The sequence below is a fragment of the Phytophthora ramorum genome (assembly GCF_020800215.1).
Source record: "Phytophthora ramorum isolate Pr-102 chromosome Unknown Phyram_PR-102_s0001, whole genome shotgun sequence".
NCBI classification, from domain to species: Eukaryota; Oomycota; class Peronosporomycetes; order Peronosporales; family Peronosporaceae; genus Phytophthora; species Phytophthora ramorum.
This window is the reverse complement of record NW_027150647.1, coordinates 3,122,709-3,143,606: the sequence shown is the minus strand read 5'-3', so window position 1 is coordinate 3,143,606 and position 20,898 is coordinate 3,122,709. Positions and strand designations below refer to the sequence as shown.

Sequence of the window (20,898 nt, the reverse complement as noted above, 5' to 3'; positions counted from 1 at the left end):
ACGCTTCCTCGCTGCTCGTTTGACTCACTGCACGCTTGGTACGTCGCGTCGGTCGTGTAAGGCGGACAACTAATACGTGAAGCGCTTGCCGCATACTGTACGGGGGACACCACGCACTCCACTGTGTTCTCGCAGCTTGTCGACTTTGGATGTGGGAGTGGAGTGAATGCAGGCGTGAAGGTATCAGAGAGCTCGAAGAAAAGACACAAAAAATAAGACTCGAGACTTTCGCGAGACACGGCAAGTGACTGGTCCTCTGTACAGACAGGAGCAAGAAGAGGTAAGAGAATGTCACGAAAGGCAACAACGTGGCAGCATTACAATATTCTGAGCTTCGTATACGGTCACGTACCAAGCAAAATTGATAAATCACCAGTGCGTGATTGCCTTCCAGTCTAGTTGCTCATCAGCGTTGCTAAGCGCCTGGCACGTACTTCGAGCACCGTTGGAAGGCGCAGTGACTCTTCGTTCTGATACTCTCTGCTGCTTTGAGGGACGTGGTGCGGAAGCATTTGCTTACGACCAGTACCGTTCATCGTTTCTCCAGTACTGCTACTGCTCGCATTACTTGCCACTTCATGGTCAAGTTCGTGACGCACACCTCTTGTTCGAAGACCTTCCTTGCTTCGACGCAGTCCTTCATCAAACTCTTCGGGTGAAATGGTAAGGCGAGAGCCATTCACCTCCTCAAGGAAGGCCACACTGGAGACCAGGTGCGTGAAGAAGTAGCCTGGCTCCGACACCAGCTTGGTAGGATTTCGGTACTCCAAGATAAACGCGACATTCCGCTTGAGCTCGCACGGGTTGGCACGAAGCACCACATAGATCAATGCCGGCAAAAAATCGTCCGCTGATGGGAACCTGCCGCCATTTTGCGCCTTTAGAAAGGTAGTCAGATCTTGACATACGCGCAATACCCCATCCATCTTCCGTCGAGGACTTGGACACAGAGTTATCGCTTCGAGCTGCCTCGCCAATCGATGCCAGGTTTGCTCCTGCTCTTCTGTCTTTGGGATGGGCAAGTCCAAATGCTTAAATGTAACGAAACCAAGCAAGCTGATGCGCTCATGAAAAGCCTCATCCTGGCTAGCCACTTCACGTGACGGAGTCAGTGTTTTGGCATACAGTTTCTCCATCAGGAACGCCTCTAGCACTTCGTGCAGCATGTCCAGTCCGTACTGATCTCGCACGTGCAAGAACTTCTCTTGCTGCACCTCCGCTTCATCTCCTTGCAGCAACCTCCTGAGCTTCTGACTGTGTTTGATCTGCTCCACCAGCTTCTTGACAAAATCCTGCACTCGTCCTCCTGGGCGGTCTCTTGTGGCGATCGCCCTCAACATCTGCGGCAGATCCCACACCTCCGCACGCTTCACAAAGGACTGGATGCGGTACACCAGCTCGGCTGCTTGTACGTTTTTCAGCAGCGTCATGAGCTCCCTAAATGCCACCAGAAAAGCCATCTCTCGGTCATAGCCCACGAGTCTCTTGGTCCTCGGACTATGCGAGCGCTTCCATTGGTTCAGCAGCGTCTCCTGCTCCTTGAGCTCTTGTAGCAACGTATAGTACCGTTTCGTCGAGCCCTGGGCTTCTTCAGCCTCTTCCTCCGTCAGCTGGATGTCGTTGGCTAGAATTTTGAGCTTGAGCTCGTCCAGACTCGTGAAAAAGCTGCACAACTCGTCGTTGACGCCCCCCAAAGCTTCACGGCAATGGCTAGGGATAGCTGAAGCTGCCAGCGTCCCAGGAAACCCATTGGTTGCGCCTGAAAGTGCCTGGACACTGCGCTCGTCCACTCCGTCCACCCAGGACACGCGATTGGTGCGTGCAGCCAGCAGCAACTCACTGCGTCGCTGCTCCGAGAGCACGTACGAAGGTGAAGCAGGTACGGTTGGAACCGCCGCAATGCGGATGTTTTGGGACGACCGGCGCGATGCCTCGGTGTTGCTTGTAGCGGGAGATGTGGCGGATTTGCCGCCACCACCGCGGCCCCAGAACATCATTTTAGCTGCTGGTGACGGATACACAAATGATCGAGTTCGAGAGGGATCATCTGATTCTGAGTATGCTGTAGGAAAGGTATTCGGACTTAATATGTTCTGCTACAAACATTTCGATATGATGGCGTATGACACACCATTTTGACAGATACTGCGTTCGAAAAGGATCAAAATGGCGTTTTTCGGCAAGCTTCTCATCGCGGTGGGCGCGCTGCTGCTTGTGCACGCCGGATACTACTCTGTGCAATGTAAGCTCCCATTCTTCCTCCCTCTAACCCAGCTTTTCTCGTGTTAATTAATGCTTCATTTGTGTTGTAATGTGCCACTGAAGACGAGTCCTATGTGAAGCTCACGGAGACGGCAGACGCGCAGATGCCGCCCTTCGAGGTTTGTTTTCGTCCAATCCGAGAGGGGGATTTTCTTATTTGAAGTTGGTGATTGGCTAAAAATAGTTTTTTTTTAAATTCTGTAGGTGGTTGTGGAGCTCGTCGTGTCCTTCCTCATCTCGCTCGTGGGCGTGTTGCTCACGTCGGGGGAGCTGCTACCCATCCGGTCCAACGACGCAATGCACTCGAGGTGCGTGGACCAAATTGTGCTGAAAAAGGTGGTCGGGGGGACTAACTGTTTGTGCCATATTGGTAGGTCGCTGGCCACGGTCATCTCAAGCCCGGACTTCCACGTGTTCAATCACCGTGGGAAGGCGCTGCACAAGCGCGTCATTTCATAGAGAGACGTTGCTCTTGAGTCGAGAGTACTAGCCGCAGATGTGGTGCTCTGGCGGACGGATACTTTTGTTTCGGTAACGAGTCCCACCATGGTTTTAATTGCTGTGTGACTTTTGCTGCAGTTGTGTTTGTGGCGTTGGGTTTCTATTATCAATAAGCTTATTACGAAGGTTGTACGGCTCTATTCGACGACGGACTCCAGCTAGCCTACGAGACCTCGACCATCAGTTGGACATGAGGTCGAGGTCGTTGCCGATGGCCTCCATGGTGTCCAGGTAAAAACTGTCGAGCTCGTGGTCGATGTCGGTGAATTTGTACTCGTCCATCAAGGTTTCAAACTCGGGCGGGTGTTTCTGGTCGCGAGGGGTCATACGCCGCCGCGCCACAGACGCACCAGGGCGAGAGGAAGAGCCGAGCGGGGATGGCGATGGCATGGGCCATGACGAAGAGAACGTCGCGTTCTTGCCGCCGAAGCACTCGTCCACAACAGCAGCCGCGGCAGAACGAGGCGTTGCACCGCTTGTGAAGAAGGAGCCGTCGGAGAACGGCGATTTTCGCGCACTGACGAGTGGAGTCGCAGCGAGCTGGTAAAGCTCATCGCCATGGCCGCCGTTGCTACCATCCAAGTTGGTCTGTTCAAGGAAGTGGCTCAAGCCTTCCTGTTCGATACTGCTGGTGCGAATGAGCCGAGGGTGGTCGAGTTTCCCATCCTGCTCGTCGTTTGATTGCCTACTGCTGTTGCTAGTGGTGGAGCTGGCGTTCGACTGCTGCGAGGCTGATATGAGCGGCATTTCAGCTAGGCGAGGAGTGGGTAAGTCGAGGAACGTGTCAGCGTAACCTCCTGCACCGCTGAAGTCGAGTTCCTGCCCCCACGCGTGTCTGGTACTCGCGCACGAGGCATCGACACGGAAATTGGAGGGCGTTCCGACACCGAGAAACCCTGACGAACCGGGACTCACACTGTAGTCAAGGTCGAAATCGTCGAAGGTTGCAGAGCCACAGTTTAGCTTGCGGCGCGGAGTGCGCGGCTTGGGCTGATCTACGTCAAGTGCCAGGCAGCGAGTGGGTCGCTTCTTCGATCTGGGCTTGGTGGCCCTTTTCGGCCTGCTCTTCGCCTTCTTTGTGGTGCTGGTCACTGGCACAGGCGAAGGTAGCGGGAACTCTCCGTCGAGAGAAGACGAGATGAGCCGTGAGAACGAAGGCGACTCAAGTTCGAAGCACCCGAGGCCGCTGAAAAGCATGGACGACTGTCCCAGTGCGAATGCCTCGGCGTCACTCATTGCGATCCGACTGTCCACTATCAACCCGGAGGGCATCGTGGCGAATTGGCTGTGTCGGTGTGCATTGAGCTGGTGGGAATTGAGGCTATTTTCAAGTGCATCAGCGTTGTGCTGCTGTTCGCCACTGCGGCCGTTGCCGTTCTTGGAACCTGCTCGCGACGCTGCACTGCGACTCCGACTGCTTCTTTTCGCTGAGCTGCTTCTGCTGTTGCTGTTGGACCTGTTGCCGGAGGTTGTCGTGCTAGTCGTGGTGCCAGCTGCACAAGGATTGCCGTTACCTATCGGAGCGCCCATTCCTGCCGCTGCGGCCATCCGCTTCTTCTGCAGGTTGGCGACCCACTGGTCTCGAACGGCGTTTCCTGTTGACGGCATACCTACTTCGCTCTCCATCATCTGACTCTGCAATTCACCGCGAACATTGTGAGCTACTGACCATTCACCTGACGGCCAGGAAGAGCAAGCAGACAACGCACCCGGTGAGCGACAGATATGGGGGACAGCAGAATCGGAGCGGGGGACATCGCTCCGTGAACACCGGGAGAGCTCTTCCTGGCACTTGACGCGGCGGCGACCATACTATCAAGCTTCCGTTTCGTTGCGCCTGTTGTGATGCCTCTTTCGGTGCAGCCCACTGTACAGAGGCAGACCGCGCGGCAGATAGACGATGAGTTCGAATGTGAAGGTGGTGGCGGACTAACTGCGCGAGGACTTGCTCGCCTGGCCTTGCTTGAGGATGCCGATGGGAAGTTTCGTGTGTGCCGTCCCAACCGAGCGGGCCTTGGCCATGAGCGCAGGCCGCGTTTCGAGCAGGTGAACGAAACTTGAAACGACTCAATGGAAAAATGGCCTGGCGGGAAGGCAAATAATCCATGCACGCAACGATGAAGCCCAGCAGTGAAGGCAACTCAAGTGGCCGATCCGTTACTCCCGTTTCGCTGCTTCAGTTCGTTACGTCGACTTTATGGGACCTCTCCAGTCAAGCCGTTGGGAAGCATGAAGCTTACCGGTGCTATTCAGGACAGCAGCATTGAGGAAGTTTTCCGAGCATTCTGTCCCCTTTCCCGGTCTCGCTACCACTCTCTCGACGTGGCTTCTCATGGTACCCAGACACGCCATTAACGAAGTTATCGTTTAGCTGCAAACGGCACTATCCTGCGGGACATTAGGTCAAAGGATAAGATCGCATGCGGCGTTGACGGTTGACCCTACACAGGCTCAACCCGATCGCCGATAGGCTCATGCCGGAAGCATTACTTCAAGTACACAGACCCATGGTCCGCCCTCTAGGTCAGTTACCGTTTCCCCGGTGCCGCTGCAGGCCCCAAGACCGTTCACTGGTAAGCAAACGCCAAGGCACTTTAGCAGGAGAAATTCAACGGCGAAGGTACTCTGTAACACTGGCGGAACGCACCTGCAGCACGTGACGACAAACCAGTCGCACTCCATCGACCACGAGATGGCTACACAAACTTCAACATGCCAAATCGTGGGGTCAGCAGCGCTCCCCCTTTCAAATCGATATTCTCACCTCTCATATCACCTTTTACCAAACAACAGGTATTACAGGTTATTTTTCAATATCGAACAGAGAAAATATCTCGCTTACTGTATCCATATACTATGATGAAGGTTTTTCGGTGGTACACATTTTTCTGATAACGGAGTGCCCCCCACTATACCATGCCTGGCCTGTCCTCCGAGCAGCTCGCCGCCTTCGAGCGCGATGGCTTCTTGGTCCTCCCGCAAGCTCTGTCCGCCTCTACATGCGATGAGTTGCGCGCCAAAGCGGGTGAGTACGTGGCGCAGTGCGACGTCACACAGCACCGCTCCATCTTCACGACCAACGATCAGACGCGCCGCATGAACGACGAGTACTTCCTGGAATCCGGGGACAAGATCCGCTACTTCTTCGAGGAACACGCGTTCGAGCAAGACCACAAGACGCTCAAAGTGCCGCTGGACGTGGCCGTGAACAAGATCGGCCACAATCTGCACAATCTGGACCCGATCTTTGAGAAAGTGAGCTACGCCGGACAAGTTCAGGACATTCTCAAGTCGCTCAAGTACATGCGACCTATGGTGGTGCAGTCCATGTACATCTTCAAACAGCCGAGCATTGGCGGCGAGGTGAAGCCCCACCAGGACGGCAGCTATCTGTACACGGAGCCGCAGTCCGTCGTGGGCTTTTGGTGGGCTCTGGAGGACTGTACACTCGAGAACGGCTGTCTGCACGGCGTGCCCGGCTCGCACTTGACGGTGCCAGTGCGTCAGAGACTAAAACGCACGACAAAAGACCAGCAGGAGACGAACGGCGGCTTGCTGCTGGAGAATGTGCCGGAGAAGGTCGAGCCCTTTGATGTGAGCAAAAGTCAGCCGTTGATCACCAAGAAGGGAGACCTGGTGCTGCTACACAGCTCTTTTGTGCACTTCAGCGAGGCCAATCGGTCGTCCAACTCGCGCCACGCGTACTCGATCCACGTTGTGGAGAGCCATGAGGTGGCCTACCCAGCGGACAATTGGCTGCAGACAACGGGTAACGTGCCGTTCAAGCCCATGTACGAGAGTTGAAGGGGGTTATGCAGTCATTGGACTTGCGGATGCAAATAGGGAGCGTCTAGGCCTCTCAACAGCCCGGATCTCCGACATGAACAAGTTAAATGACCAGCAAAAAAGTTGTATTGAGCTGACACCGGAGCTGCTATTACTTGCACCTCTAGCCTTCCAGCAGAAACTCTGCAGCGTTGCTCACAGTATTAGCCACCTCGTTGACGTGCGCTTGTATAGTGGTCGAGTTGTCTTTGAAGGCCACGCAGTCTGAAATACCCGGGAAGGCGGCACCAGCGTAGCCCTCGTAGAACCCCGGACCGAAGATCACGTGTCTGTACCATGGTCGGTGCGGCAAACCTGCCTCGGAGATCAGATGGCGCTCCAGCAGAACCAGCTTCTCGTTCCATGACCGGAGAGCTTCCTCGGCGATAGCATCGGTATCATTTGACGCAAAAACTGTAAGCTTGGCGTGAAATACGCCAGCGCTGGCACGGAAATGGTCGATAGCCTCGTGAAGCGCAGCAAAATCAACGCCAGTGATTTTCGCTTCCAGTCGCGCAAGATCTTCGTCCATGACGGTAGCGTAAGTCGTGTAGTCAAATGGCAGGATCAGGTTATCGGCCAGTCGAAGGCCCAGCAGCCCCCACCAGCGAGCGGTGGAGACGTGAGTTGAGTAGTTAGGATCACCGTACAGCTCAGCATACATGAGGCTGTCCATGGAGCTATGGTAGACGCCGTACTGCGCGTGGTTCGAGATGGCAAAGCCCATATCGACGGAGATGATCCCAAGATGTTGGTAGAAAGCAGAATAGTCCGAGCCTGAACCCAGCAGCTTGATGAGGTGGTCGGGTCCCAGAGTTCCATCGTCAGCACCGTCGAGTTGCGCTCGTTTGGCCTCCGTTTGTGCAACCCACTGCTCGTAAAGTGTAGACTCCGTCTCGTTGCCGTAGAATTGGTTTGCTGGGATAACCTTCGCTGTGTTGAACAAGAACGGAGCAATCGATGGGCTCGAAGCCGCATAGACCAACGGCCCAATGGTGGAGTCAACGTTCAGGTAAGCGACCGCCTGCTTCGTTAGCGTTTCGGCGTTATCCTCAGCGTATTCCGTGCTTCCGAGGAGACCAGGCTCTTCGCCATCCCAGGAGCCAAGTACCAGCGTACGCCGCGGTCTCCAGCCTTGTTTTAGCAGGTCGCCCAAGCCTCGTGCGATTTCCATTAACACCGACGAGCCACTGCTGGGATCAATAGCCCCACACACCCACGCATCTCGATGGTTGCCCAGAATGACTTGCTGGTCCGGTTCATCCGAGCCTTCAATGGTGCCGACGACGTCCCAGATCGGACGGATCTTGTTGTCCATTTCGATGTCGAGATTCACAACGGTAGCTTCATCATCGCCGACACGATAGCCATTGGGGAAAGTGAGCCCTCCTTGCCACGCTGTCGGTGCTTTCTTACCACCGAGCGATGCTAGAATGTGCTTTGCCTGGCCATACGAGAGCGGAAGCGCTGGGATGTGAGGAATCGTTTTAGCGTCTTCGTAGTCGAGGTACGGCGCCCCAGGAACGGATGCGAAGCCTGGTGTCAGCGGGTCTCCCGCAGCTAACGATAGGAAAATGGTCGCTCCGCGTTGGAACGAGTCTTCCGGTCGCCAAGGACCGTCAGGATACACCGGTCCTTGGACAAAGCCATCTTCGTTCGGATCCGAGTAAATAAGCACCCCAATCATGCCGTGGGCTTCTGCTGACATGACCTTGAGCCCTCGGTAGTTCCCGCCGTACCGAGCAAGCGCGATCTTGCCTCTTAGTGTCACGTTGTTGGCAACGAGCCACTCGAAGTCTTCGGGTTTGCCGAAGTTGACGTACACGACGGAGGCCGTGACGTTGCCCGTGGCGGCGTACGCGAGGAATGGCGGCAGTGCATCGTCGTCACTAGTGCAGGAATCTCCTGCTATCGAAGGCTCCGTCAGGTTAAGTGTTCTCGCAGCTCCCGTGGGTCCTACGATAGCGAGATGACGGCGTACAGGTGCCGACAGCAGCGTGTAGTACGTCTTGATCTCGGTCTTGAATCCGAACGACCGGAACTGCTCGGCCGTGTACACTGCCGTCTCGTAGTCTTGGTGGCTGCCTGCAACGTGGGGAACACTGGAAAACTTGTGCTGGAACTCACGCAGTTTGTCCACGTTGACTCCATCCACGAAAGCCTTCTCAACGCCCTGCAGTCCCAACACAGAGGTGTCGTCAACCGCAGCTTCTGTGCCAAGTTGCAGTGCGTTTGACACGTCCACGGTTTGGTGGTCATTGAAAACGCCGGAGTACCCCGCGACTGCGAAGAAGAGCAGCGTAGCGACACCCGCAGCTCGTCTCAATGCACCCGAGCCAGACTGAGGCGCATGAACAGGAACTGCAGAGCTAAACGTGCCGTAGATGCCGCTCCGAGTTTCAAACGGAGCTCGCGACGGTGCTGGGTCGTCAACCATTTTCGGAGACCGTCGGTCGACTCGAAGGCCCTGCAGGCGGTTGTCGTGGTCGAATCCGTCCCAATAGCTGAATGGGAGCAGGACGGCGAGCACTATCGAGGAGCAGCTAGAGGAGGCGAGGGACCGTGATCGGCACAGCATTTTCGGGGATGCAACCAGCTACACTCAACACTCTTGACGCACTCGACACCACAACACGACTTCAGTCCAGTCTCGGCTAATTGTGACACGCACGTGCCGTAAGATTAGCTGCTTGAAAACGGCGACCAGATCGACGTCATGCAGTGCAATGCGAGAGCTTTTGATTGACATTAGAGAGCTGCTGGCTAGTCAAGTCTACAGCAAGAAATTGGCGGCCTTCGTGACGATTCGAGCCACTTCGTCGACGTGCGCCTGGATGGTGTCCGCGTCATCGTAGAATGCGATGGCGTCCGAGATGCCCGGGAAAGCAGCACCCGCATAGCCCTCGTAGAAGCCCGGGCCGAAGATCACGTGTTTGTACCATGGGCGGTGAGGCAGGCCCTCTTCCGTGGTCAAGTGACGCTCCAGCAGCACCAGTTTCTCGTTCCAAGTGTGGAGGGCATCGGCATTAGCAGCAAGAGTTTCGTTAGCAACAAAAGCATTGAGCTGGGCGTGGAACGTGGCGGCGCTGGCAGTGAAGTGGTCGATGGCTTGGTGGAGCTCGCTAAAGTCCACTGGTAGTGCGGCAACCTGTTGCTCGAGACCTGCCAGGTCTTCCGCCATGACGAAGCCGTATGTCGTGAAGTCGAACGGGAGCACTTGGTCGTCTGCAAGACGCAGTGCTAGCAACCCCCACCACTGTGCGGTAGCCACGTGCGTGGCGTAGCGTGGATCAGCATACAACTCCGAGTACATGATGCTGTCCATGGAGCTGTGGTAGACGCCGTAGGCGGCGTAAGACAGCGTGAAGCCCAAGTTGGCAGAAATGATACCCAGGTGCTGGTAGAATGCCGTGAAGTCGGAGCCGGAGCCCATGAAGCTGATCAAATGCTCAGGTCCGAGCGTTCCGTCACTGGCGCCATGGAGAAGGTCGCGACGCGCAGCCGCCTGCTTCGTCCACTGTTCATACAGCGTCTTCTCCGTTTCGTCACCGTGGAACTTGTTCGCAGGAACGGCCTTTGCCGTCTCGTAAAGGAACTGAGCAATGGCGGGGCTAGCACTCGCACTTACCAAGGGACCCATCATAGCGTCCACGTTGAGGTACGCCACGGCCTGCTTCTTGAAAAGCTCCGCGTTGTCCTCAGCGTACTCGGTACTTCCTAGAAGTCCATACTCCTCGCCGTCCCATGAGCCAAGAATCAACGTACGCCGAGGTTTCCAGCCTTGTTTGAGTAACTCGCCATACCCACGTGCAATTTCCAGAAGTGTGGAGGACCCGCTGTTCGGATCGATGGCGCCGCACACCCAGGCGTCGCGATGGTTGCCCATGATCACCAACTTGTCAGGCTCTTCCGAGCCTTCGATCGTGCCAATGACGTCCCAGATCGGACCCACCTCGTTGTCGATTTCGATATCCAGATTCACCACTGTCGCTTCATCATCGCCGATACGGTATCCGCTGGGCAGCGAGAGACCTCCTTGCCAGGAATCGGGAGCTTCCCTGCCCCCCAAAGACTGCAGAATGTACGTCGCCTGGCCGTACGAAAGCGGAAGTGCGGGAATGTGGGGAATAGTCTTCACGTCTTCGTACGGTAAGTGGTAAGACCCCTCTGTCGAAGGCCAACCAGGTGTCATCGGGTCACCTCCAGCCAGCGAAAGGTACTGCAGAGATCCACGCTGGAAAGAGTCCTCAGGACGCCACGGACCGTCAGGGTACACAGGTCCCTGCACGAAGCCATCTTCCTTCGGGTCCGAGTAGATCAGCACGCCGGCCATACCGTGCTGCTCCGCCGCCATGACCTTCAAGCCACGGAAGTTGCCGCCGTACCGCACGAGCGCAATTTTGCCTTCCAGAGTGACGTTGTTGGCCACAAGCCACTCGAAGTCTGCCGGCTTGCCAAAGTTCACGAATACAATCGAAGACGTCACGTTTCCCGTCGCAGCGTACGCTACAAACGGCGGCAGTGCGCTGTCATCACTCGTACAGGCATCATCTGTCACTGACGCTTCGGTCAAGTTCAGCTCACGCGCGGCCTCCGTAGGCTCCACGATCGCCAAGTGACGACGAACTGGTGTGGACAGCAGCGTGTAGTACTCCTTGATCTCGGCCTTGATGCCGAACGACTCGAACATTTTGGCAGTGAAGACCGCCGTCTTGTAATCCTGCTCGGTGCCGCAGCTGTGCGGAACGCTGGAGTATGTGTGCAAGTACTCTCGCATGTTGCCGGCGTCTACATTATCCACGAACTGCTGGTGCAGGTCGGTCGTCGACAGCTTCACTGGAACTTCATCGCTTCCAACGGCCGAAGCTTCTTTCACGCTCTCGACTGCAGCAATTGAACTAGAGGCCGAACCCGACTTGACAACGCACCCCACTGCCAGCACCACGAGTCCCAGGACCCCAACAGCTCGTAGCAACGCTCCGAACTTGGAGTTTGAGTTGGATTCATTGGCGCTTTGACGAGAGCGTCCGATGAAAGTTCCGTACACTTCGTCGTCGGGCTTGGCGAGCACAGGTCCTCTGGGTTTCTTAGTCGATGCGAACGGAGCCATGGCAGACGTTGATGCAAATCTAGGAGTGCACTCAGAGCGAGAGTCTCCGCTATACTGCGCTGATTGGTGATGAGTGTAACGGACACGGTCGGTGATTGGATAAAAGAGCGCTGCGCGTAACGGTCCACTTCAACATACAGTACGGTGACTCGGCAGCGATCACCGCTGACAAAGGCCAGGGTAAATCAGGGCAGCGTGTATTCAAGCGTCAATGCAAGTTTGATTGGCAAGCAGTAGCCTGCGGACACACTCATCCGAGTGCAAATTGAGTGCATCGACCTCCACAGCTTGCTGACTGGAGGCAGGGATGGTGGCCTATTTCGACAGCAAGAAGGCTGCAGCGCCGTTGAGCACAGTCACCACATCGTCGACATGCGCTTGAATGTCCTCAGCACTGTCATGGAACGCAATGCCGTCAGCAAGACCGGGGAACGCCGTGCCGCCGTAGCCGTCGTAGAACCCAGGACCGAACACAACGTGCTTGTACCAGCTGCGGTGTGGAAGACCAGCTTCCAGCGTTAGGCGGCGCTCCAAGTACATGAGTTTGTCGTTCCAGTAGCTCAGGGCGTCACTTGAGGCATCTGGGCTCACTGCTGCTAGCCTCTTGTGGAACTCCTCGGTGTTAGTGTCGAAGGTGCCGATGGCACGACGCAGCTCTGCAAAGTCGACCGAGTCCACACCGGGGTAGCGTTCAGCAGCAACCTTCAATCCAGCTTCAAATGAATCCACAGCCTCGCTCATAACCAGTGCGTACGTCGAAAATTCAAATGGAAGGACAGCGTTGTCTGCCAGACGCAGCGCCAGGAGTCCCCACCAGCGTCCGGTAGTCACGTGCGTGATGTAGTCCGGGTCCGCGAATAGTTCCGAGTACATGATGCTATCCATCGTGCTGTGATAGGTACCATAAGCCCCAGGCAGGTTGAAGCCAATGTTCGCCGACACAACGCCCAAATGGTGACAGAAGCCCCCAAAGTCGCTCGCCGTTCCTAGCACCGTCAGAAGGTGATCCGGGCCAATCGTGCCAGAGCTGGCATTGCTGAGACGGTAACCCTCCGTTTGCGCGAGCCACTGCTGATAGAGCGTCTTTTGACCCACTGCCAAGCCGCTAAAGTCGTTTGCTGGGATAACATTTGCGGTCTGGAAGATCAGCTTGGCAATAGATGGCGAGCCACCAGCTCCTGCGAGTGGGCCAAGCGTACCATCGACGTTAAGGTACGCGATGGCCTCCTTTCTCAGCTTGTCCGCGTATTCCTCCACAAACTCCGTGCTTCCCAGCAAACCTTGCTCTTCAGCGTCCCATGACGCGAGGACGATCGTGCGCTTGGGCTTCCACCCTGACTTGAGCATTTCTCCGAATACACGCCCGAGTTCCACGAGGACGGAGGTCCCGCTGTTGGGGTCGATAGCGCCACATACCCACGCGTCACGGTGGTTTCCTAGGATCACTTGTCGCTCAGGTTCCTCTGAGCCTTCGATGGTGCCAATCACGTCCCAAATGGGTCCGACCGAGTTGTCCATTTCCAAGTCCAGATTCACCACGGTTGAGCTATCATCACCAATATGATAGCCGCCATTAGGAAACGATAGCCCACCCTGCCAGCTAACCGGCGCCTGCTTCCCTCGCAGAGCTTTGAGAATGTGCTTGGCTTGTCCGTACGAGAGCGGCAATGATGGCAAATGAGGGATGGTCTTGACATCCTCGTACTTGAGGTACTTCGCACCGAGCACGGACGCCCAGCCGGGGGTTAGTGGGTCGCCGCACTCGTTGTAGATAGATCCACGCTGGAACGAGTTCTCTGGACGCCATGGACCCTCGGGGTACACAGGACCCTTCCCGAATCCGTCATCAAGAGGGTCCGAGTAAATGAGCACACCGGCCATACCGTGTTCCAGCGCTGAGAGCACCTTCAGCCCACGGTAGTTGGCTCCGTATCGCACCAACGCAATCTTCCCTTGCAGGGTCACTCCCTGGTCCACAAGCCACTGGAAATCCTGCTCCGTTCCGTAGTTCGCGTACACCACTGACGCCGTGACGTTTCCCGACGGCGAGTACGCCAAGAACGGCGGCTCTGCAGTGCTATCACTCGTGCAGGCGTCTCCAGCCACCGACGCTTCGGTCAGATTGAGCTCCTGCGCAGCGTCCGCAGGCTCCAGAATCGCCACCCGACGACGAACGGGCGTGGACAGCAGCGTGTAGTACTCCTTGATCTCCGTCTTGATCCCGAACGACTCCAACTTGTCCACAGTATACAGCGCCGTCTCGTAGTCCGCCTTGGACCCCGCGATATGCGGCTTGCTCGAGTACGCGTGCAAGTACTCGCGGATGTGCGCAGCGTCCACGCCGTCCACAAGCTGCTGCTCGACGTCGTTCAGCGCCGTCTCCAGTGCCACATTCTGCAGCAACGGACTGCCGCTTTCTTCCTTGACTTCTGCAATGGGATCACCACTTTGCAGCATCTGGAAGCCACCGGAGGAGGCATATCCAGCGACCAGCAGCATGCCAGCCAACCCAGCAGCTCGAATTGCCGTAGACGTGCGAGACCAATTGCTGCGAATTGAGTCGGAATTGACTGCGCGACCGTCGAAGGTGCCGTAAATATCACTGGATTGCTCCGAATCGCTCTCCATGGTCTACACGTTACTGTGTCAATGCAGGACGCGCGCAAATTCGTGAATGAGACGCTGGTATCTTCTGCTGGGGGTACCATCCGCACACTCATCCGATGTGCAATACGACAAGTGGTTGGCGAAATACGAAACGGCTACCGTCTTACCCCGCACACTGCGCCTAGGCGCTCTATTCGAATATTCGAGTTTCGAGAATCAAAAGAAAAAAGTTCGATAATAGCGCTCGTTGAAATATAACGCTTCGCACTATTCCTCTTAGGTTCGATCCTTGTGGTAATGGTAACCAATACTTTGGCTTGCAGCAATCGAGCTTACAATGCCCACGCCGTCGCCACCCATCAAACCAAAGCGGGCTGTCCCGCTGCTTTAGCTCTCATTTTCAATTCTAGTGCGATGATCACAGCAAAACCCAAGATGAAACGCCGTAGCTACACACCTGGGGGTTTCTCGATCAACGCTGCTGGAATGGCGCGCAGCTGAAGAGAAACTCCAAGCAGGAGTCATCAATGCCACCACGACTTGACCCGGTCCCCCATCATCTACACACGGTTATGAAGAGGGCCTCGTGAACATGATCAAGCTCTCTAGCGATATCGACGCCCAGATGACGCGAGCTGCTATCGTCGACGACTGTGCAATAAAACTTCCTGGGTTCGTTACCCGTACGAGAGGGGCACAACTATAGTGGTTAAATAGATTTATCAAGCGTCACAAGCTTAGTGAATTTATCGCCACCTACGATTTCCACATGCAGCCCAGCAAGAAGCAGAAGTTCAAGGTCTCCCATCCTGCGGTATCGGATTCTCCCGCTGCAGCGCCGCTGAAAGGGTCACCTAAAAGCTGTGAGGCGATCCCAGGTTCTCAATTGGAAGTGACTTTATCGCCAATTGGAACTCACCATCCTACTTTGGAATTGCTATCCGTGATCGATAAATCGATGGAACCGCCCAAGATTATATCGTTGGTCGACAGCACTGAAGAGGCGATGGAATATGATTCGCGTTATCAAATATGATAACGCGTGTGTGGACCCATCCAATATTATCTGCGAGACTCGAACTCCCAGCTTTGCTCCTGGAAAAACCAACATTCGCTTGGTTGTTCATCGAACCGATCTGGAGACACTGGAATGTGATAACTGGCTAAATGATGTTGTTATCACGTACTACATCAGGGAACACATACCCGTGTATGGGAGAGCCTATATAATGGACGCGGATTTCATTGGATAAATATTTGCTGTGTTCAAACGTTCCGGGCGAAGCATGAAGGCGGCGCAAAAGGAGTGCTATGCAGTTACGAGTACATTTCCTACGATAGTTACGATCAGGTGGTTGTTCCGATTAACATGGCATACCACTGGACATTTACTGCTGTACAGAACCCAGTGCACGCAGTCGTTGGTTTACGACGATGTATTGCCCACGTGGACTCACTCGGTATTTCGAAGATTGAAACAGTCGAGAAAGTTGTGGGTGCGCTACTTCGATGAAGAACTGAAATCGAAGTGCGCAGATAAGGACGCAACAGCATTCATCATGAGAGGCGTTCACACAAGCCCGAAGCAGACAAACACGGACGACTGCGGAGTGTTTCTTCTCTTCTTCTTGAAACGTGCTATCAAAGCCTTCCTGCAAGGTGACGTGCTCCTTCTTCTTTACATCGACAAGAACGGCACGGTGTCCAGATCGACGCGCTTTAGCCCTGCAATGTCCAGGAAGGAAGTCACAACCTTCTATCTTCAGGAAACAAGTAGCTGTAAAGTGCGTAGAAAAATCATTTTGATTTGATTGACTTGGTATAAAAGCTTGCACCTGTGGAAAACGAAGCAGTTACCACACGCAGGCGGCAGAAGCAGTCTGCACACGCACACAACACCACCAAGCAGCACACGCAGGTAAAACGGTGAGCAGTTCGTAACAGCAGGTAGAGCAAAATAGATAGGAAATGCCAAGAGTAGGGAATTGGACCCCTCACTCGTTACCATCCGAGCGCTGTACCAGCAGTGTTGGATAAGCTTGACCGCGTCCTTGAATGGAGAGAGGCGCACGGTCGTTTGAGTGTGTGTGTGGGGGGGGGGGGGGGGGGGGGGGGGGTATCTGACTGCGGAGCTAGGTCGAAAAAAGCGAGACTGAAAGCATACTGGGGTGCGGCGCTGAAGTGAGCTGTGGATGTCTTCGTGTTGCTCTGTTATTGGCCAAGTAAAACTTCGGGAGGTTTTATAAACGAGTGGCTTAGGGATCTGCTGCTATTATTGCGAGAGTTATGCCATTTTTTTTAAAACAATCGCTCTTAATTGTGCCCCCCCTGCTGGGATGCAGCCCTCACTAATGAACTTGTCGGGCCTCGTGCTCTTTGCTATGGGGTCGAAACGCATGTATATATGAAAAAGTCAGTTTTCTCGTCCCAGAGGCCTCTATAGCCCATTTCCTTGCTGCTGTGAGTTCTCTTTCGAAAGCTGACTGAACCCCTCTCACACAAGTTTCCCTTTTTATTTCCGATCCCAATTATTTCCGATTCCCACCCCGTCTTTGTCAAGATTCTGGGTGTCGGAAAGTGTAGGGAAGTCAGAACGGTAGCGATATGGAAGTATTGCAGATTTTGCCATCCTGCTTTTCATAATTGCGAAGATAAACATAATAATTTATTTTTAAGCATAAAGTGTACATAATATCTAAAGCAAGTAGCCATCTACCTTGACAGCGAAGAATGAACCACTGCGCACAAGCGCCACCACTTTTTTTTAGAGTCTTCAATATTGTATACAAATGTCGACACTACCTTGCAGTATGTGTTCACGGTCTTGAACTCGATGTTCCAGTTGTGCAGCGTGGACGCAGAGAGATGAGCTCCTGTTTACCAGGATCAGCACCACCGCTTCTGATCGAGTTCAGGTAGGACGTATCAGCCAGCCAGTTTGACTCATCCATTGAGGTCATGTAGTCTCAGAGGTCAGCGATGAAGTCGTCTCGCGGTGTCCAATTCCGTGGATTAGACAGGGAAATAGGTTGGCGCGCTCGTCGTCGGGGACGTACCATTCCGGAGCTGCTGGGCAAAGCTGCTAATGGTCTCCAGTAGACACTGGTAGGACGCGTTCCAGCGCACCTAGTCGAAGCAAGGATTTTCTGGAGAGGTCGGTGCAGCTTCTTCTCGTCGAATAACTCCTTCAGCACTAGGCCGCACAGTTGGAACGCCATGTTGACGTCGTCTGGAGTACGCGTCGTCATCCAGTCAAGAGACCACTGCCCAAAAGCATTGTAGCTAGGGAGGGACCTTGTGATTCCAGCTCGCGTCTTTAATGTATAAACAATTGTTTTATTAACTTGTCGCTATATTTAGCTACGACTTTTAGGCTAAAATATACCCAAGATGCCAAAATGCCGACCGAAGAGCTGTTACGAAAGCGTGCTGAGTTCTCTATTGAATTTTGGGACAAGTACTGCTCATGGCGGCCAACACAAATTTATAATATGGACGAAACGGGTATCAATTTTGACATGCCGCCAGCGAGCTTTTGGGCAATCAAAGGCCGCAAAAACCCTGCACGAATTGTCAAGATGACGAAGCACAGCGGAAGGATGGCTGCATGTCTTACGATTCGTGGTGACAGTGCGTTTAATATGTTTTTATTGCTGTCGAAACTGATATTTATAAATCTAACTATTTTTGTGTGTGTGTGTTTTTTTAGGGAAAAACTTCCGAATCACTTCATCATCAGAGGGAAGCTTGGTGGCGACATCGCAACGAACTGCCTCGCTATCCGCCTCAGCACTACTACACCATGCAGGATAACGGGTGACTGGATGCAGTTGGCTGGAGATTTTATGTAGGAAAACGTTTGAAACACGAAGTCGATGGACCATCTGCCCTCCTTGATAACTTTGACTCCCATGTTTCTGAGGAGGGTCAGCGTGTCGTTGCCGATGAGACACATGTTACAGTGGTTCCCATTCCGCCCAATACGACTGCGGTTTGTCAACCGCTGGACGTCGGCATGATGCCCCCCCCCTAAAGGCAAAAATTTATTCAAAGTTTCGTGGCATTGCTGAGGGAACTGCCAAAGAGAAGCACCTCCGTGCAATTAAGTCTACCGTTGCTGCTTGGGAAGAGTTATCGGAAACAACTGTTATTCGTAGCTTTGGGAAAGCAATTCCTAGGTATCCTGAAGTAATGGTGTGATTAAAGTATTTTTTTCCCTCAAAAACATGGCTATTTTATTGTTTTTTGCACAAAGAGTAGTAATCAAAACCCTGCCGTGTTTTATTGTCGGTTTCGACAGTGAGACGATTACTATAGAAAATTCCATTCAGTCATACCAGCTTTGTATGTCGTTGTCTGGAAACCGTTGTCGATGACAAAATAGGAGAAACACCTTTGGTTTTGGCGTTTGACATCATCATTCGTCCAGTTCCACCAAGAGTTGGTGGCACATGTGCAGCCGCTCTTGTACCCGTGATACACAGGTTGTGGCTGCACTAAACAAAACGGAATTTTCACTCTAATGTATGTGTACCACATCATATGCGTGCACCACACTTTTGCTCAGTTTGAAAATCCTGCTCTCACAAGTGCCACAACGACAGCACGCGTCGACGGTGAACTCAGGGCTTTCCTGAGCGCTAGATGAGTCGCCCGGGCTCACCAAGGGTCTCATGCGCTCCCCCGCCTCGCCAGCTCGCCGATCATTCCCTCTATACAGACTAACTCTGACAATTGAAGTAAGGATGAACCCGAAAGGGCGAACAGGATGCTCGCTGTGTAGATAAAGCTGGGGTGCATCCATCTAGCACATGACTGTGCAGGCATCTGGGGAGTGGCAAAGTGATGAAGCGATCAGGGTGGGAGGGTGTATGTATGAGCAGTGGGTGATACGCGCAGCCATACGTTGAGTACCACGCGGGGCGAGTCGCGAAGCGGAGGTGGGCCTTTTTTGCGGGAAATTTGGTGGCGTGTGTCGCCAGCATGATAATGATCATCGAAAGAATGCAGAGATGCAGTATGCATCACACGCCGCCACGTGTTGAGTATCGCGCGGGGCGAGCCGCTGAGCGGTGGTGGGACTATATTGCGGGATGGACTAGCGACGTGTGTATCGTGCAACTAGTGAAGCTTGGTGACAGTCGGAGGATGGGTGGGTATGGACCGCACCATTCACAAAGGTATTTTTGATGACAAAACGCTCAAATTGATTCATTACCCTCTAGTTTAACTGCAGTGCGCTGCCATTGCTTGCAGATCTCCAGCCCCCTGACCATCGCTCTGCTGACGACGTGCTTTGGTGTGACCTCGGTATGCAAGTCGCTCCCTATCGAAAAGGTCAAGCCTGTCCCGCACTGCGAGACCATGGATAAGGTGGATGCAGCAGCCGGCATTGACAAATATGCGGCAGCCGCATGTCTTAGCTTGAAAACCGACTTCCCAACCGCACTCTGGCATGTCAGCAGTCTCCATGCTCGCCTTCTGCGCGAAAATGCATGCTGTCACAGGAAGGGACTCTTTCGTTCGCCTATCCTGGGCGTCATACACGTGTTCCAGTGGGTCAGAAACCACGTTGATGATATCGGCAGCTATTGGTTCCGAGGTTGCGCCGGTCAGGAAGTCGCTTCACTGGGGCGTTCTCACGGATGGAGTCCGCTTTGGTCATCTCCCGCACACGACGAAGCAAATCAGTGCGTAGTTCAATGGTTGTGGCGAGCGGCTTGCTTCGGATACCTTATGTGCGTACACACATAAGGACTGGTCGAGCAACGTTCCCATTTTCAGACGTGCATGAAGAGTATCGTCGCGCTTGATAGAGCGATTGAATTGTTCAACGGGGTTGTTAGTTGCGACGAACCCACGTGGCGTGTGGAGCGATGAAATGAAGAGTCGATCCACAGAGAGGAGAAGTAGTTTGCGAGCGCGCAGAGCTGCGGCAGCTTCTGCCACTCCTCCGAGCAGCGCGTTTGAATTCAATCAAACTCAGAAGTAGAAGTGACATAGTCCATGTCGGCGACATCGCGAGAGACTTGAGCGGCTAGCGAGATTGGAATACCACGAGTTTTCTTATTGATTTTGGCAGCCACGTGGAAATAACACATCAAATTGAGAAGTTCGTTGTCTACGCCGAGGACGCAGTCGACGGCGTATCGCTGGGCTTTGTCAGCGTCGCCCATGACGTAGCGGACGACGAGCTGCTTGCTCGATACCAGTGTGTAGGTGCGCCTTAGCATCGCAAGCGCCGAAAAAGATGTATTCCGTTTGTTGGGACAGAATAAAATGCCACAAGGTGAAAAGAACTCATACTCTCTGAGATTTCTACTACCATGACCGGGTACTCCACCTGGTTCAACTTGTACGTCGCATCGAGGTGCAGGACGCACGTGGACGGATCGCGATCCCGTTTCAGAAGAAGCTGCCCCAACAACACACCCACCGCAAACGCGTCGGTGTCCGACCCACGACCTACAATGGGCTCACCTTTGGCGTTCGACCGCAACGTGAAGATGAAGGGTTGCGACTGCTCCTCCTCGACTTGAAACGCGGGCTGGGTGCAGCGGAGACCCGTGTTGGCCACGTTGGCCATGATGCAG

The 20,898-nt window shown here is 54.1% G+C and overlaps 7 protein-coding genes across 7 annotated transcripts; 2 read left to right on the top strand and 5 right to left on the bottom strand.

Moving 5' to 3' along the window:
- Window positions 1-395: 395 nt before the first annotated feature.
- KRP23_750 (Vacuolar protein sorting-associated protein 9A) lies at window positions 396-1,997 on the bottom strand (the record flags this gene model as incomplete). Its single annotated transcript, XM_067892589.1, has 1 exon — window positions 396-1,997. The coding sequence occupies one exon, from the start codon at window positions 1,995-1,997 to the stop codon at window positions 396-398; it is 1,602 nt and encodes a 533-aa protein (XP_067751313.1).
- Window positions 1,998-2,166: 169 nt separating this feature from the next.
- KRP23_749 (ER membrane protein complex subunit 5-like protein) lies at window positions 2,167-2,721 on the top strand (the record flags this gene model as incomplete). Its single annotated transcript, XM_067892578.1, has 4 exons — window positions 2,167-2,242; window positions 2,326-2,381; window positions 2,467-2,570; window positions 2,637-2,721. 4 exons carry the CDS (start codon window positions 2,167-2,169, stop codon window positions 2,719-2,721), a joined length of 321 nt encoding a protein of 106 aa, XP_067751312.1.
- A 222-nt stretch (window positions 2,722-2,943) lies between these two features.
- Window positions 2,944-4,574, bottom strand: KRP23_748 (uncharacterized protein; the record flags this gene model as incomplete). Its single annotated transcript, XM_067892567.1, has 2 exons — window positions 2,944-4,398; window positions 4,473-4,574. The coding sequence occupies 2 exons, from the start codon at window positions 4,572-4,574 to the stop codon at window positions 2,944-2,946; spliced, it is 1,557 nt and encodes a 518-aa protein (XP_067751311.1).
- A 1,105-nt stretch (window positions 4,575-5,679) lies between these two features.
- Window positions 5,680-6,567, top strand: KRP23_747 (Phytanoyl-CoA dioxygenase domain-containing protein 1; the record flags this gene model as incomplete). Its single annotated transcript, XM_067892556.1, has 1 exon — window positions 5,680-6,567. One exon carries the CDS (start codon window positions 5,680-5,682, stop codon window positions 6,565-6,567), a length of 888 nt encoding a protein of 295 aa, XP_067751310.1.
- A 145-nt stretch (window positions 6,568-6,712) lies between these two features.
- Window positions 6,713-9,025, bottom strand: KRP23_746 (Glutamate carboxypeptidase 2; the record flags this gene model as incomplete). Its single annotated transcript, XM_067892545.1, has 1 exon — window positions 6,713-9,025. The coding sequence occupies one exon, from the start codon at window positions 9,023-9,025 to the stop codon at window positions 6,713-6,715; it is 2,313 nt and encodes a 770-aa protein (XP_067751309.1).
- Window positions 9,026-9,361: 336 nt separating this feature from the next.
- Window positions 9,362-11,698, bottom strand: KRP23_745 (N-acetylated-alpha-linked acidic dipeptidase 2; the record flags this gene model as incomplete). Its single annotated transcript, XM_067892534.1, has 1 exon — window positions 9,362-11,698. The coding sequence occupies one exon, from the start codon at window positions 11,696-11,698 to the stop codon at window positions 9,362-9,364; it is 2,337 nt and encodes a 778-aa protein (XP_067751308.1).
- Window positions 11,699-12,013: 315 nt separating this feature from the next.
- Window positions 12,014-14,326, bottom strand: KRP23_744 (putative glutamate carboxypeptidase LAMP1; the record flags this gene model as incomplete). The annotated part of the gene is made up of 1 exon (XM_067892523.1): window positions 12,014-14,326. One exon carries the CDS (start codon window positions 14,324-14,326, stop codon window positions 12,014-12,016), a length of 2,313 nt encoding a protein of 770 aa, XP_067751307.1.
- Window positions 14,327-20,898: the final 6,572 nt, after the last annotated feature.